The 17,599-nt window shown below is 36.1% G+C and overlaps 1 protein-coding gene across 12 annotated transcripts in view; it reads left to right on the forward strand.

The window, feature by feature from the left end:
• The window catches only part of REPS1 (RALBP1 associated Eps domain containing 1), a 72,850-nt gene extending 57,280 nt beyond the window's left edge, over positions 1 to 15,570 (forward strand). For 4 of the 12 annotated variants that reach the window (XM_027085055.1, XM_027085065.1, XM_027085118.1 and 1 more), the window contains 10 exons: positions 700 to 787; positions 1,573 to 1,674; positions 3,753 to 3,825; positions 5,149 to 5,267; positions 6,079 to 6,161; positions 8,503 to 8,688; positions 9,865 to 9,960; positions 11,622 to 11,770; positions 12,887 to 12,992; positions 15,301 to 15,570. In XM_027085055.1, the coding sequence (XP_026940856.1) occupies positions 700 to 787; positions 1,573 to 1,674; positions 3,753 to 3,825; positions 5,149 to 5,267; positions 6,079 to 6,161; positions 8,503 to 8,688; positions 9,865 to 9,960; positions 11,622 to 11,770; positions 12,887 to 12,992; positions 15,301 to 15,369 (1,071 nt within the window). In that variant the 3' untranslated portion in view covers positions 15,370 to 15,570. The remainder of the gene's footprint in view (positions 1 to 699; positions 788 to 1,572; positions 1,675 to 3,752; positions 3,826 to 5,148; positions 5,268 to 6,078; positions 6,162 to 8,502; positions 8,689 to 9,864; positions 9,961 to 11,621; positions 11,771 to 12,886; positions 12,993 to 15,300) is intronic. The other 8 variants (XM_027085093.1, XM_027085139.1, XM_027085084.1 and 5 more) reach the window with 7 other exon arrangements.
• The last annotated feature ends 2,029 nt before the right edge of the window (positions 15,571 to 17,599 follow it).

Genomic DNA, 17,599 nt, shown 5'->3' on the forward strand with positions numbered 1-17,599 from the left:
CCTCTAACTAGACTTGCCACTCATGCCTTATGTTGAGAATTATCAGATGTAATATAGTCATGAAAAAGTTTAAGGAAAGGATTAATGTTACAGTAGGAGTGTTACTTATCCTAACTCTTAAAAAAATGGGTTCCTTTTGTGGAAGTTTTATGCATGAATTTTAAACAGTTCTGTAGAACTAATCTATAGAAAGTATGTATCATGCCTACTGTTACAATATGACAGGCATCTCATTAACTTTGTTTTGTATATGAAAAAGAAAAGTGTCAAATTTTTTGAGCAGTTTAGTGAAAATGAATTCAATCTTTTACTTAGTCTTTGGGTTCTCATAAAATAGTTCCTTTTAACCTCAAAGGTTCAGATTTGTATAACTTCATCAGATCATTTCACACTTTGCCTTTGAATATTGTCTTGAATTGTATTTTTATAAGATCAGTTTTCTTCTCAAATCTTTAATCACTCAAAGTTAAAATGTACTTTTTATAAAACAAATCAGATTATTAGGCGTATACAGAAAACTTGATTTTTTTAAAATATAATTCTGGAACTTTTATTTAAAAAATTAATTTTCATGCTTGCCTTAGTGTGAATGAGGAACTCTGTCCACCGGTTTTTGAAGTGTTTTTAATTTTGGTTATTTCAGGGTACCTGCTTGGCATTTTTAATACAAATTCTGTATTTCCTCCCATTTGTCTGTAGGATACTGCTATTGTTCATCCAGTTCCCATTCGTATGACTCCAAGCAAAATCCACATGCAGGAAATGGAACTTAAAAGGACTGGCAGTGGTAAGGAAGCTGTTGCTGGGTTGTGTCTTAGTTTAGGAGGTTATATTTTAGATTAGCATCAAACCAAAATACACAGGTAATCATTCTGAGTTCAGGTTTGTTTTGTTAATTGCTTATTTTTTTAACATAGTACTTTTTCTGCAATTATATTTGTACTGTGTGTGTGTGCTTGTATATTTTTTAAAATTTATATTACAGTTTTAAAAGCAAATTACTGAATTTAATTTATAAAGTTTTTAAATAAGGACGTTTGGAAAAGGTGACTTTTCTGATACCCTGTGGGTTTTTATGATCATTCTTGTGAATTTACATTTAAAGTATGTTCAAATTTTAACCAAAGAGGTATATGTTAAACTGAATCTTGACTTTGAAATAGTATATTTTGCTTTAACTCTTGAAGTTTCTCCTCATTTTAGATTAAATGTTTTAGTTAGGGTCTCTCACAGATAGATTTGTTTTCTATGTAAGTCAACAACATAAATTACTTATTTTACAGTCATTTGTGTGGTGTTTTATTTAACTAATTGCCCTACAGGGATAAAATTAACAAAGTATGAACATGCAGATTGACTTTTTCATTATAAAGTATCTTCTGTTGTGGCAGAAAACAAAATTCTGTATAAACAGTTTATGTTTGTCCTATTAAATATTATTTTGTCTTACATTTCATGGATTTACTTGCTACTTCTTTGGAGTATTGAAACAAAGTCTTGTACTCTGAGGTTTATGAATTTATTAATTCAGATACCTATATCTTGTATTTTTACCTATTAATTCTCTCCTAGATCATACTAATCCCACTAGCCCATTACTTGTGAAAACATCTGACCTTTCAGAAGAAAATAAGATAAATTCATCAGTGAAATTTGCTTCTGGAAATACTGTAGGTAAGTGAAAGATAGAATTACATCTTCCATTTGAGGTTTATTAAGTCTGGACTTAGAGTCTGAATAATTCAAATATATAACCATTTAATATTATCTTCACTGGATAATGCAGAGAATAGTCAGTCCTTTTAAACACCCTACCCTCTGTATGAATAAATGGTTGCCCATTGCCACTAAACCTTCTTCAAGGCAGGCCTCCTGTTTGCCATCCCTCTCAACTAGCCAGATTTTGTACATTGGCTCTTTCCCACTAGCTCCTTTCTTTCTGTCTCACAAGAAATTGTGTATATATTCATTCATTCAGCCAATGTTAGTGGAATACTATGTGCCAGCCTCTGTTCTAGACACTGGGGATTCAGCAGTAAACAAAACAAAACAAAAAAATCTTTGCCCTTTTGGAGTTTACATTCTGTAGGGAAGGTAACAGAAAAAAAGGACTCATATCTTAGGAGATAATTAACACCCTGGATAAAAATTAAGTTGTGAAAGGGGAGAGGTAGTGACATTTTAAATAAGGTGATCAAAGAAGGCCTTACAAAAGATGACATTTGAGTTAAAACTTGAAGGAGACGAGGAATTGGGCTATGTGAATATCTGAAGGAAGGATGTTTAAGGCACAAGGAACAGCCAATATGAAGCCCTGGTTTAGGGAAGATGCCTTATTTACTGGGAACAGCAAGCAAACGCCCGAAATAGAACTAGTTAGTAAATTTGGCAGGTAGAGGTAGCAAGTGGGAGAATAGTAACTGGGGAGCAGTGTAAGACTGACTTGTACTGAGTAAGATGAAAAGCCATTTAGAAGGGTTTTGAATGGAGAAGTGACATAATCTGACCTTCCTTTTTTAGCAGGATTATTCTGGCTGCTGTATTGGGAATAGGCCAGAAGAAGGCAAGAGTTCAAACAGGGAAAGACCATTTTAGGAAACAGTTATAACAATACAGGCAAGAGAAGATGATGGCTTGGCCTAGGGTGGTAGCAGTAGAAGTGCTGAGAAGTGGTCAAATTCTGGTTAGATTTTGGTAGGAAAAGACCACAGGATTTGCTTGAATGTCAAGGGGTGGGGGTGGGCGGTCATGGGTGGTTCAAGGGATCTTAGCAACTGGGAATTGACAGAGTCTGTGGTAGGAGAAGGTTTGTGTGGGGGGTGGGGGAGTTGGAGTTCAGGTTTGGACATGATAAGTTTGAGATGCCTATTAGAACATCCAAATGGAAATTCGTTAATTTTAGCATCCTTCTTGTACCAATTAAGTAAATTTCTCAGTGATTTGACAAGAAAAAGGAAAGGGATACATTTTGAAATGAAACTAAACCAAATAACCAGTCCCTTCAATTTATCACTCTTGAAAGGTATGAGTAGTATTTCTTCAAATTATCCCTAGAGTTTCTATTTTAAAATTTCTTTACTGCTTCACAACTCTTAGTCTCTTCTGGGATTCTCTTTTCCTTCATAAGACTTTGAGGAAATTGAAAATGATATGACCTCAGGTGAAAAATTGGTACCCTCTGGTTAATTTCATAAATTTTATTATTGTCTAAGCACATTTTATTCCCTTGTCAAATTTTTAAAAATTTTACATTAACAGTTTTTAAGTTAGCTTTTTTACTTAAGATTTCTAATTTATTCTTTAAAAATGAATTTTTTCATTACAAAAATTATTCACACTTGTAGAAATGTAATAAATAAAAATATGAAAATTACTTGTAATCTCACTATTCTACGAGTGACCGTGATTAGCATTCCTTGTCAACCTTAATCCTCATTCTGGGCATGTTATATTCTTATATGAAATGAAACTGTAATATATGTACTGTTTTCTATCCTCCTTCCATGTAACTTATTTTGAATATTTCTCTGTTATTAAATAATAACTTTTTTAGATTGTAACTTGTTCACTGTGCATAGTATTGTGTTGTGTAAATAGTCCATGATTTATTTGATTTATATCTAATTTTTTACAGTTAGTAATACTATGATGAAATGTTAACGTGTTAGCCAATCTTTGAATATCTCTGACTTGAAACAATAATTCAGTTATATAAATGATTATTATTAAATAGCATATATCCCATTTATCAGCAGATGGTTACAGTAGTTCAGACTCTTTTACTTCGGATCCAGAACAGATTGGGAACAATGTAACTCGTCAAAGGTTAGTGTTTCTGTCAATAAAAAGCATAATTAAAATATCTTGTTAACGTTTTAATATTTAAAATTATTTAAAACCAAGTATAAGTTATTTTTCTCTATTCTTCAGTTCTGCACTTCTCTAAAGGCTGTTAGGTTACCTACTGATTTATGTAAAAGGGAAATGATTTTGATTCTTTCCAACTTTAATAGGAAAACAAAAGGAACCGTTATGTCTTCATGGTATTCTGTGGAAGGTTTAAAATGAGCTGATAATTTCTTGGCAGTAGTGGTTGAATACAGTCCTTTTTGTAGCTCATCAGTGAGAGTCTATTTAAGTAAGAAATGTGCAGATTTCCTTTCATAGCCTTATGGGCAAGTACCAAAAGAATTCAGTGTTTTAGAATGTCATCTGGAAGCACAGCCCAGTGTTGGACTACCTACCCATCCTGAAGATCTGCATTATACATAACATCTCAGGCACAAACAAAAAAAGGTGTGGGGTAGGGTGAGGGTAGCAAGGGCTCTGTCTACAAGGGCTTCACCGTCCACTCAGAACTGTGCACAGGACAGAAGCATCTTTCTCCCCCGCTTTTCACGCATTGTAAGAGCCTTTTGCCACACTCCCGGAGGATATATGGAGAGAGTGGTAATATAGAATCTCTGAAGAGCTCACACAGTCAAAAGGCTGCCTTTTCATATATCTTAGAGTTCTCAGCCAGTTTGGATTTTAGTCTACTTTTTATTCCTATTAGTGAGGATCAGATTGCTAAAGTCCATGAGACTCTTCAGAATACATAGAAGACTTTGGTGGCCAGTAAGTGAATCTCGAGAGAGGGTTGAGCATGAGGATAAATAATCACCTCTAAAATGAGAGGGCCTGTGGTAACACAGAACGGGCATCTCACACAGTGGAGCCACATTCTACCTCAGCTTACCAAACTTGAAATAAGTTGAAAGCTAACCGTATCTGAAAGTAGAGTTTCTCTTTTTTGAAAATAGCTTTTCAGACTAATATTATCTTTAAATGAATGGAAAAACATTACACTAGGTTAGAAGTCTACCTTGAATTCATGTTAATAGCTAACTTTCTTTTTAAATTTTTTGAAATTTTGTTGAATGTATAATTATACTTTATAAAGAAGATTCTTTGCTATATTAAATAACTACTTGTGAGTGCACATCATAAACAGCACTGTTTGTTCGTTGTAATACTCGTCTGTCCTCTGGAGAAAATGTCTCACCAGTAAGATCCTTTGCTGCTTAGCTGAGTTTGAATGCTTAAGAAGAAAAAAGAAAAGCTCCAATGTCAGTAGCATGACGAATTGTAACGGGGCAAATTTTGCAGGTCTCATTCAGGAATGTCGCCTGATAACACTGCACCACCACCTCCCCCTCCAAGGCCTCAGCCCTCTCATTCCAGATCATCGTCTTTAGATATGAATCGGACCTTTTCAGTCACCACAGGTAGGGGTTAGAGAACCATAATATATATTAAATACATTAAATATATTAAGCTAAAGATACACAATATTTTCTCTTATTTTTTGATACTTATATGAAGAAAAATTTTGAATTGAAAAAGTATCAAATGAGAGGGAATTTTTTTTTCTTAATGACTACCTAAATTGAGTTCAAATGATAACGATGGGAACCTGAGAGATGCCACAAGAGATTTTAAAAGAACGATGTGGAGGTATCAAGGAGGTAAAGCTAATAGGTCTTAAATTACATGACAAAAGAGAAAGAAGAGTCATAACTTACTCAAAGGTTTCAGTTTTTATATGACCGGTCGTATTGTTATCACGCTGGTGGAAATAGAAAAGTTAGGACAGAGGGTGATGATGTTCTGTTTTTGATATTATGCGTTTGGAATGATGAGAAAAAAGAAAAATAATCAACAGGCCAATTGGACTTGTGGATTAGGGAAGATTGATGTATTATTTGAGAATCATTTACGTAGAATTAATAGACTGAAGTGTTAAATGAGAGAAAATTTGGAAGTCTTCATATCTGATAGCTAAAATATGGGAAGAAAACCAAGAATGTGTAGTGTTATGGAAATAGGGAGGAGCAAGACAAGAGTGCCTCATGCAGCAGAGCAAGAGAGATGAGGTCTGAGAAGAGGCCATGAGGTCTGACCACATCTAGACAGCTTTACAAGTTATATGTGGCTTCCAGTACCATATGTTGGTATTGGAAATCTTTTATCATTTGATCGCATTCATTCAGCCTGTCTGTTCTATTAGCAAAGTAATTATATATTTACAAAAAGAAGACTTGTGTGTTCATACAGGACAGCAACAGGCTGGAGTTGTTGCCCAACCTCCTGCAGTGCCTCCAAGACCACAGCCCTCACAGGTAATTCTCCTAGGTATTCACTACTAAGCATCAGTTATTATAGTCCCCTTAGTCAACTTGTCTGTTAGGTCTTTGATTCTATTCTAGAATTATTCTGAAGATCAGGAATTACATAATTGTCATTCTTAATGTGCATTTATTAATAATTCAGGGAAGGGGACTTCCCTGGTGACGCAGTGGTTAAGAATCCACCTGCCAATGCAGGGGACACAGGTTCAAGCCCCGGTCCAGGAAGATCCCACATGCCACGGAGCAACTAAGCCCGTGCGCCACAACTACCAAAGCCCGTGCGCCTAGAGCCCGTGCTCCACAACACAAGAAGCCACCGCAATGAGGAGCCCGTGCACCACAATGAAGAGTAGCCCCTGCTCGCTGCAACTAGAGAAAGCCCGAGCGTAGCAACAAAGACACAACGCAGCCAAAAATAAATAAATACATTTATTAAAAAAATAGTAATAATTCAGGGAAGCTAGGTCTTATTTTAGAAGATAAGGATTCCAATAATGATTTATTTTTTGAAAGAAGCTCAGAGGCGAACCAAATGATGATGTCTTGACAAAGGAGGGTTTAGAGGAAAGAGCAATGGACTGGGAGATATGAGGTGTCCATGTTATGTCCTGGATCTAACAGTGACTCAGAGTAACCTCCCTGCATCTCCCTGGATTTGTTACTGTGTCAGTGAAGGAAGTGTTAGATGACTTCTGCAACCCCCCTGCCAGGTCGAAGTTGTTTGCATCTGCATAAAACTGTTATGTTCCAAGATAGATTCTGGAATATAGCTTAGTTTCATGTGACTGACTGGCTACCTTTTACATGAATGAGTTCGGTTGATTTTTCTGAGTTAGATTCTTATAATGAAGTTGCTTATTTGCAGTTAAAAAGATGGTTTCCTAATCATCAAAGACACTGAAATTTGAATATTCCAGTATTTATTTTATCTAAAGTGCCAACAAAAATGCTTTTACTGTGTTAAGCTGTGAAACCCAGTGAGTTGGTCTCTTGACCCAAGAACCAGTCTAGTGCAAAAGACAGAACTGTAAACAACAATTATAATAAAAGTGCTACAGTAGACATATTTATAAAATACTTTGGCACAGCTTTTCTAGCTGGTAAAGTCAGGGATCACGTTGAAAAGGTCTAAGTAAAATGAAGTAAGTTAGACTTAAGCAGAGACTTGAAAGATAAAATGGTATTTCTTGGGGAGAGGGCAGTACAACCAGAAGGAATGGCATAGAGGTGTAAGGTAAGCCTGGCATATTCTTCAAGGAAAAACCATTGAGTTCAGTACAACTAGAGTCATGGGAAAGGAAATTAAAGAGGTGGAAAAGGGGCAGAGCATCTCCTATATCATACTAAGAAGGTGGAATTTTTCTTATAGGATATAGAGAATTTTTAAAGGGACTTTTTAAAGAGACTTCAAATTTATTCCTGTAGCATCCTGTACTTACTTCCCTTGTCAGAAAACTCCTCACACGGTGTTTTAAACCCTTGTTTATTTATCTCTTGTCCTGCACTAGGCTTTATTAGGGGATGGGCCTTACTTGTTTATTCACTATCATATCTATCCGTAGTGCTTGGCCAAAAGTAGATACTCAATAAACTTATTTTTCGATTGAAGACTTTAGAAGATTTGATCTGGCAAAAGAGTGGAGGACAAATTGAAGAAACGTGCACTGGAGTGTCAGAGAGTAGCTAGAGCACGGGTTTTCACACTTTAAAAATAACAATCTTTGGGCTTCCCTGGTGGCGCAGTGGTTGAGGGTCCGCCTGCCGATGCAGGGGATGTGGGTTCGTGCCCCGGTCCGGGAAGATCCCACATGCCGTGGAGCGGCTGGGCCCGTGAGCCACGGCCGCTGAGCCTGCGCGTCTGGAGCCTGTGCTCCGCAACGGGAGAGGCCACAACAGTGAGAGGCCCGCGTACCACAAAAAAAAAAAAAATTTTTTTTAAATTTTTTTAGAAACAAATGAAACATTTAAAAAAAATAGCTTTTTTAAAGAATGAACAATTATGCAGTAGCCCAATTAAGAAAAAAATAGATGCATGGGGGAATCAGAGATTAGGGCCAGAACTTCCCCTCTCCTGTGATGCCCTTTCTTTGCAATAAGAATTTTGTAGAAGTATCTTTTTTATTGGAGGTTTGTCATCTTAATTTTTTTAGTGTCTTAGCATTTCACTTAAGGTTTTTTAGAGCTAAATGTTACTGTACCTCACCTCCCTGAATTTTCAGCTAGTAAAAAGAGCATCCTTATAAATAAATTTTCAGAGAAAAAGAAGGCTACTCTCTGACACTGATAACACCAATAAAATGTCTGTTCCTCTATATCCTAAACCCTCATATAGGCTGCTGGTCCCGTCGTGCATCGCCCGGTGGATGCCGATGGCCTAATAACTCACACTAGTACCTCACCTCAGCAGATACCAGAACAACCAAATTTTGCAGATTTCAGCCAATTTGAAGTATTTGCTGCATCAAATGTAAATGAAGAACAAGATGATGAAACCGAGAAACATCCAGAGGTCTTGCCGGTCAGTTTTCAAGGGCTTATCTAATTTTCTGCTGGGAATCTTCTCATATCATGCTCAGAGGAACCCCTAAAAGAGCAAATAATAGAAGGGACATCAGCGAGTAAAATATCTGCTGCTGCTTCTTTTAGAGGATTTATATTCCCTAGGTCAGTGCTTCTCAATTTCTTATTGGCCTCAGATACCTGCTGGTTGCATAAAATGCTTAATAAGAATCAAAATCTGGGTGAGGGGTAGCTGTCACATGAAAAGACACAAACACAACCATCTGGTCTTGGCTAAAACACTGTTCTGGGAGTTGTACCTTAATGCTAAACATCTCGTGTGATTTGGTGAACATTTCTGTATAATAAGAGACTATGGTTACCATAGCTACACTCAGTTTGTATGAGACTAAGTCACTTTATGGGGGGTTGCATCTTACTGCTAAGCATTTGATTGTGTGATTTGGTGGAGATTGTATGAGAGGAAGTCAAAGTCACATTAGTTAGACTTAACAGACTACAGGATGTCGAAATTTAATCTTTGCAGACAGTGTTCTGGGAGACTCTTTAGTTCTAGCAGCAAGAACTTCTCTAGGGATCCCTGTCTTCGCTAAGTGTAAATGTGGAGTTGGAGGGAACAGGGGAATTCTGAAGTCCATTCTGATTGTTTCAGTTTATACTGATCTTCTGTTAACACATCCAAAAACCTGATTGTTTGACTGGCGTAATTTAGACAAAGTGTTCTTATAGGTCTGATCCATGGAAAGTTTTCTACTAGCCACTTCTTCAATCCTGCAACTTTCTGCCTGGCCTGGGGCTACTAGGGAAATGGGCTGCACCTCCAGGAAGGCAGGGTGGGCCTAAGGGGAGTGCAGGTGTGTACAGGGTACTGGTACTTACTCTCCTGGAATGGACGCTTCCCCTCCCCCAACCAAAGAACTTCCCAGACAGTGCTGCACCCTCAGCCGCCCCCCACCCCCTCAGAGATTTATTACCTCCCCTCTGTGCCCTTTAGTAGTAGAGAATTATCATTTTATAAGGTATTCTCAAATTCCCTCTCATCTTCATCTCACGTTTCTTCTTGTTAGTATGAATATTTTATAAACATTTAACTCTCTGATTTGTTACATGTATATTTATTCATATATGTATATTACTTATATATAATTTGTGATAATAATATATTCATCTCTAGGTTGAAAAAGCTTCTGATCCTGCAAGTTCTCTTCGAGTTGCCAAAACAGATAGTAAAATTGAAGAAAAGACAGCTGCTAGCGCTCCCGCCAATGTGGTATACAGAAGTCTTTTTAAATATTGATCATTTTATGCATATGAAAAGTTATATGAGATAATTTGAAAATCTTAGAAATAAAGTTCGAGATGATCTAACTCATTCCACTGCCTTTAACTGTAATATGCCTAGTCCATCTCAGAACACAGTCCACCTAGAGATAGAGATGATAGCCTATCATTTGTATTAATGCATGCCACAGGTTCTCAAATCTTATGTGGTTATTACAGTCTTTCAAACATATAAAGTAGAACTTCCTTATTTGTCATATTCAGTTTCTCTTATTGTAGTTATGAGTATAATAGGGAAAAATTACCAACCCTTTAAGGTTAATGTTATACTCTGTGCTCTTTTTATTTAACTGTCTTAGGAATGATTTTTTTTCCCAAAAATTTATTACGAAAAATTTTAAACATACAGAAAGGTTGAAAGAATTTTACATTGTACATTAGTAAACCCACACCTTGATTATACCATTAGTATTTACTATACTTTTTCTTCCAGTTTTATTGAGATGTAATTGACACACAACACTGTATAAGTTTAAGGAGTACAGCATAAAGATGTGACTTACGTCATGAAATGACTGTCACAATATGTTTAGTGAATGTTCTTCATTTCATATAAATACAAAATTAAAGAAATAGAAACTATATGTTTTTCCTTGTGTTAATATACTTGCTTTATATCTCCATCCTTCTCTCTAACTGTATCAATCCTTCTTATCTGTTGCTTGCATTTCAAAGTAAATTACAGATATCAGAACACTTCCCCTTGAGAAAAAAATTTTGGTAACTTTTTTTTGTCATCATTAAGACATTCCCAGTAGACATGAAAACAGTGAGTGTTTCTGAAAGTGCTTAAATTCTACTTTCTGGACACTTTAATTTTTACTACATTTAGTAGTTCTGTGATTTTTTTAATAGTGAATTTTATTTTTGTCAGTTAATGGCAATCAATTAAAAATAGCACTTAACCAAAGAGATGGCATTTGACTCTTGTTTTTATTTATTAACAGGTCAAATCAGGTTATGGTAAATATCAGAATACCATATTTGATTCTGCTGAAGACACATTCACAGTTACCAATAAAATGTCCACTCATTTTCAAAAATTATAATTATTGTGCATCTTAGTGATGGATTTTTAAAGAATTGCCTAGTTTTCCACTTCTTTATAAATTGTTTTATTCATTAAGATAATATATCTTAGGATTTTTGAGTAGGAAAGCCAATGGAGATAATGGATGCATATTTCTGGAGATTCCCTTTTATAGTTATTGAACAGGTATATATCGAGTGTATCATATTTATGTTAAAACTGAATATGATAGCTTTGAGTCACAGAATTCGGGCCTCAAGGAGCTTACTATGTCACCGTATAAAAAAATTTGTCTAGTAAGTACATTTACAATTGTAGTGTCACTAGGAACGTTCTTTCCCATTGCAATTTAAGTCAGTTGTTGCCACAAATATATAAATTGTTTCAAAGTAGGACAGGTGACTCTTAATTTTTGGAGAATGAATGGTTTAACAAAACCATATGATGTTGGCAAAGTGCTAACTAACCGTGAATGTCTTCAAGAAATTATGAATGGAATTCATAATTATCATTATGATGATATAATCATAATCATTATGAATGGAATTCTTGTCTCCTAGAGCAAAGGCACAACACCTCTTGCTCCACCACCTAAACCTGTTCGAAGGAGATTAAAATCAGAAGATGAATTAAGGCCAGAAGTTGATGAACATACACAAAAGACAGGTGTCCTAGCTGCTGTTCTTGCATCACAACCTTCTATTCCTAGGTAATCAAAGCCATTCCTAAACAGATGTAACTACTAGAAACAAAAAGCACAGCAATTAAAAATATCAAACTGAAAGGAATTATGGTCAGACTAGTCCTGTAGGTGAGCATAGGCTTTCACTGCTCCTCTTTGAGAGTTTTCTCATTTTTGAGCGGGTAGAATATTCTTCCCACTTTTTTCCCTTCTATTATTAAGTTCAATTCCAATTCCACTTTTACACTCTATTGCAAATCCTGGAGCAGACTTTAAAAATTATAGTGCACAGGGACTTCTGTGCTGGCGCAGTGGTTAAGAATGCGCCTGCCAACGCGGGGGACACGAGTTCAATCCCTGGTCTGGGAAGATCCCACATGCCGCGGAGCAACTAACCCCGTGCGCCACAACTACTGAGCCTTTGCTCTAGAGTCCGCGAGCCACAACTACTGAAGCCTGCGTACGTAGAGCCCGTGGTCCGCAATAGGGGAAGCCACTGCACTGAGAAGCCCATGCACCACAACGAAGTGTGGCCCCTGCTCACTGCAAGCAGAGAAAGCCCAGGCACAGCAACGAAGACCCAACGCAGCCAAAAATAAAATATAATAAAATTTTTTAAAAAAAATCTTAACCTTTAAAAAACTTACAGTGCACAATAACACTGATGTTTTAACTATGGTAGTTCTAGACCAGGAATTGGCAGACAAGGGCTCATGGGCCAAAGTCAGCCCATGGCCTGTTTTTGTAAGGCCCGTGAGCTAAGAATGGGCTTTTACATTTTTGTAAAAAAGAGAAGAGAAAAAGAAAAGATACAAAAAAAAGAAGAACATTCAGCACAAATGGTATGGCCCGCAAAGCTTAAAATACTTAACTGTCTGACCATTTACAGAAAAAGTTTGCTGATGCTTGCTGTAGACTGACTTAAACTCAGGTGATTGTACAGAATAATCATTAAAACAACAACTACAATAATTAAGCCTCTGAAGCTTAGATACTTTTGGTGGAGCATTAAAACTGAGCAAGTGAGGTTGAGCTATGCTAACAAGGCAAAGATGCTTCCTCTGCGTTCTGGGTTTAGAGATCAGGGAAGAATGGAGAGAATTTAAAGATAAAAAATGAAGGTAATTTTTTTTATCTTCTCAGGTCTGTTGGAAAAGATAAGAAAGCTATTCAGGCGTCAATTAGACGCAATAAGGAAACCAACACAGTTTTGGCCAGATTGAATAGTGAATTGCAGCAACAATTAAAGGTAATGTAGTTTCTGAATCTTTATTTGGGAAGTTCCATGGACTCAGAGCCTCTTAGTGTTGAACTGGAACTTGGAGGAGATCCAGCAATTCTTACGCTAGTATGAAACTTTACACGTAGCAAGAGAAGTGTAGATCTGAAGTGTTTTATATGCCTTTGAGTCCTTTAATAGTAAAAAGAATTTCCTGTACTCAATTCTGGTATGATTGCCTTATCCTACATGTATATAAGGCATCATATTCCTAAAATGTTTTACTTTCATAATGAGACCCAAGAGCAGAAATGTTGTGACCTCGGATACCTCCAGTATCACATGTGTGGCTCTCTACACTCTAATTCTAAAATGATTTGAGTATTGTTAATTTACCCTTTTATCAAAGACAACTCAGATTCTATTAAAATGACTTAAACAGGTCTAAAGATGAGGGATGGGGGCAATTTAGATCATCTTTAAAGTAGAAAAGACAAGCCTTAAATAGAAATGGTGCTTAGCGCCAGTGTGTACTCCTGTCATCTGTACTTGAGAGGATTGAGTTTGTTTTTCTTACTTACTACTAACCATGATTTCTTTGAATCCCTACAAAAAAAGCTAACAGCCAGAATCATTTATGACTCATCAACATTATTAAGCATTCATGTCTTATAAACCAGTGGTTCTCAAACCTTAATGTATATACGCTTAATTAGGGGTCATGTTAAAATGAAAATTTTGATTTATATCAGGTATGGAGTGGGACCTGAGAATTCTGCAATTTCTAATAAGCTTCCAGGTGATGAAGATGCTGCTGGACTGTTGGCTCCACTTTGAGTAGCAAGGTTGTAAACCACAAAGATGAGGAAAGAGTTCATTGAAATGTAAAATGAATACAGAGTTATTGAGTCCCATAACATTCTTTTCATATTCCTTATCTAGCCTTTATCACATTGTCCATATCTATGGCACATTTGTCTCTCTGTCCTAGTAAAACTGAACTTGTTGAGGGTAAACCATAATCATTTCTGTTTAGGGTGACCATATAACGTTCAAACCAAGGTACATTTTTTTTTTTTTTTCTGGCTGCATCGGTCTTAGTTGCGGCACCCGGAATCTTTTGTAGCAGCGTGCGGGTACTTCGCTTTTTTGTGGTGCACAGACTTCTCTAGTTGTAGCGTGTGGGCTCCAGAGCGCATGGGTTCTGTAGTTGTGGCACGTGGGCTCTCTAGTTGCGGCACACGGGCTTAATTGCCCCGCAGCATGTGGGATCTTAGTTTCCCAACCAGGGATCGAACCGGTGTCCCCTGCACTGCAAGACGGAGTCTTAACCACTGGACCACCAGGGAAGTCCCCAAACCAAGGTACTTTTGAGAGAAAAGAGAGAGATGTGTTAATAGGCCAGGACATCAGAGATAAACTGAGACTGTCCTAGATAGATTTGTAACTATCTTGTCTCTGTCCCCAAAACCTTGCACATGTTAGGCATTTGATAAATGTATGTTAAAGGAATAATATTCTTGTATAACTCTCTGATCAAAGAAGATATTCATAGCTGTTCTATGATTATGAATTTGGTCCATTGTAAAGGAAGAATGTAAAACTCATGACAAGCTTGCTAATACCATACCTCGAAGATGAAAGTTTTGTTAATGCATGTTTTTCTGAAGAACTAAGGAAAATCATAGCAACATGTATATAGGAGCTATTTTAAAAATCACTTTTCTCATTATCTCTGAGGACAGAAAATAGGAAGTATGGTACCAAATAGGAAGAGGTCATCCTGGTTAAAACACTATACTATTAGTATGATAGAGAAAAAGAAAAAAGGAAAATGGATGAATCAGAAGTTGTAGGCTATCTGAAAAGTCTGCTCAAAATCAACAGTAATTAGAAATTCTGATTACAAAATACATTTATTCATTGTGAAACTGAAACTCAAAAGGTGGCTCAGGAGTTGTTATGACCAGATGTAATCACCAGGGGAAAGAATCTGTGTTAACTGATTCATCTACGGTTACTACAGGGGGTGGAGTAGGCGTTATGCAAAATTCATGCATCAGTAACTATCATTTGCAAATATTAGCTTTTCTGATAATGAAACAAAAAACATTTTATTACCCTGACTTAAGAAATAAAGATTTAATTAAGATCACATTTTAACATTACATACATATAAAGAAACTACATTTCTAAAGTAAAGTATCCTTTTAAAATATGAAGTTGTCCTTCCTCTTCTTAACAAATTTAAATTGTTTTACTGAATGCAGAGCTGTTGTTAGATGTGCCTTCATTTTTATGCATGTTGAAACGTAACTTGGCTTTGCATCTTTTTCAGGATGTTCTTGAGGAGAGAATTTCCCTGGAAGTTCAACTGGAACAGCTTCGACCATTCTCTCACCTATAAGCCAATTGCCGTTAACTGTGAACATACCCATTTTTAAGCGGTTTTGGGTTCAAAGCCAATTTGGAGACCCAAACGTTCAGCTCACTGCTTAATTCAACATTAAATTTTATGATTCTGTTTCGCCCTATGTGTTCACCACTGTATTTAAGTACCTTTTATTTTTTAATTGCAACAATAAAAGGGTCAGGATGACTTCGTGGAGGGTATGTTGTGTTTGTTGGCACAGCCCACCCTTGTTGCTCTGTAGCGTTAGGAGTACATCCATAACATTGGTCCATTATACTTATGTGGCCAGAACCGCTCACTGCTTGGATTTACAGAACGGGCTTCTCATTTACACCTCGAGCACAGACTCAGAAATATTTACAAAAGGAGACAAAATTAAATAAACTGTCAGTTTGTCTTTAGGTTTAGTACTTAACATAAAGAATCCAAAAATCTTTAAAATGCGTTTCCTATTTAATTTTTGATTTGAAAGAACTATATGGTATAAGGCATTCGTTAACCATAAGCTCTGCCATAATTAACATTCTTCAAGAGTCACATGGTACTTTCAGACTTTTCCACATCAACTTGGGGGGCAGATTTTGTTTTCCTTATGAAAATTTGATCAGTTTCACCTGTGACTTAAACTTGCTTGTGTGTGAGATTTTAATTCCACAGCAGTCATGTAAACTTAAAATTAACTGTGAAGACAGGCCTTTTTAAATTGTCCCCTAGAAGCAAAGGGAAAGTGTTGACACCACAAACAACGTAAGTACTGTCCACTTGCAAACATCACCACTTTTTGCATGATTTATGTACTTGACTCTCAATTAGAAGCTTATGCTCATCAGCCTCTACAAGTTTTTTCAAGTAATATGTTTTAAAATTTCTGAGGACCTTAATTATTCACAGAATAAATGGAAATTCCTTAAGATTTCTAGTTTATCTTGAGCTATCTTGTTACTCACTCTTTTGCCATAGAGAGAGGTTTTTCCTGTTAACAAAGGGTTTCTGAAGTTTGTCCTATTCAGGATAATGTAGCGTCTCAGGATTTGTTTTGTATTAGATGATATTTTCATTTTGATCACATTTGTAAGTTTGCATTTATTGCTGACTAACAGCAGATATTCCTTTAACGTTTTCTTCTGTGTGTGGCATCATAGATGTTAAGCTGCATGGATATATCATAAAAGAATCAAAAGTGTGATTTTACACTAATAAAAACAGTATTTTAACTTTTGTACATTTTTAACAAGAATTTAAATTTTTAAGAATTAAAAATTCTGTATTTTGTTGAAAGAAGAAAATGTTTAAAATAGCCTAGTTCACAATCCTAGACTGTACTAGTAAATTTCATTTCCTTAAAGGAGAATTTGAAGCAAAAAGGAGACTGACAACATTATTAAGTAAAAATATTTTTACTACTGCATATATCAGCTAAAGTTTCAAAGTGGCTAACAGGTTATAGCTTCAGTTTATTAAATAATTAAATGAAGGCTTTAAGCGCCCAGAAAACTACTCAATACCTATTTTTTTTTCCTCTGTTTTAAAATAGTTGTCTTAATTTCTTCATTTTTTTACTCAGCAAAATTCCATTACAGGCAAGTTTTGTTTTTTAAAAGGTACCTCCCCACACGCCCTGCCAAACAGCCTTCTAATTTAACAGTGTAACAAATTTTTTAATCTTTTTATTTGGAAGGTCTAAGAATTTAATTTTGCAACAAAAGACCACTTAAAAGTTACAGAAAAATTTTTAGTACTGTATAGTGGTATATTTTTAATACTCTCTGGAGGAGTACATTCATATTAAGGATATATGTGACAAGTTTTTAAATAAAGTACCAGTTATATTTCTTTTCTTTTTTTTTTTTTTTTTTTTTTGCAGTATGCGGGCCTCTCACTGCTGTGGCCTCTCCCGCTGCGGAGCACAGGCTCCGGACGCTCTGGCTCAGCGGCCATGGCTCATGGGCCCAGCTGCTCCACGGCATGTGGGATCTTCCCGGACCGGGGCACAAACCTGTGTCCCCTGCATCAGCAGGCGGACACTCAACCACTGCGCCACCAGGGAAGCCCCCAGTTATATTGCTTATACATATTTTTTAAATCCATAACTATTTCATGAAAATGTTAAAGATAATTGGTAAATCACCAACAGATAAAGACATTTCTCTGATCATTTAAGAAACACTTTTCATTATGACTTTATTTTTCATTAGATCAGAAAACAAAACTTTAAATACCCAAA

Source organism: Aethalodelphis obliquidens, unplaced genomic scaffold (assembly GCF_003676395.1).
Source record: "Aethalodelphis obliquidens isolate GAN/ISIS:26980383/991018 unplaced genomic scaffold, ASM367639v1 scaffold3, whole genome shotgun sequence".
Taxonomy (NCBI): Eukaryota; Metazoa; Chordata; class Mammalia; order Artiodactyla; family Delphinidae; genus Aethalodelphis; species Aethalodelphis obliquidens.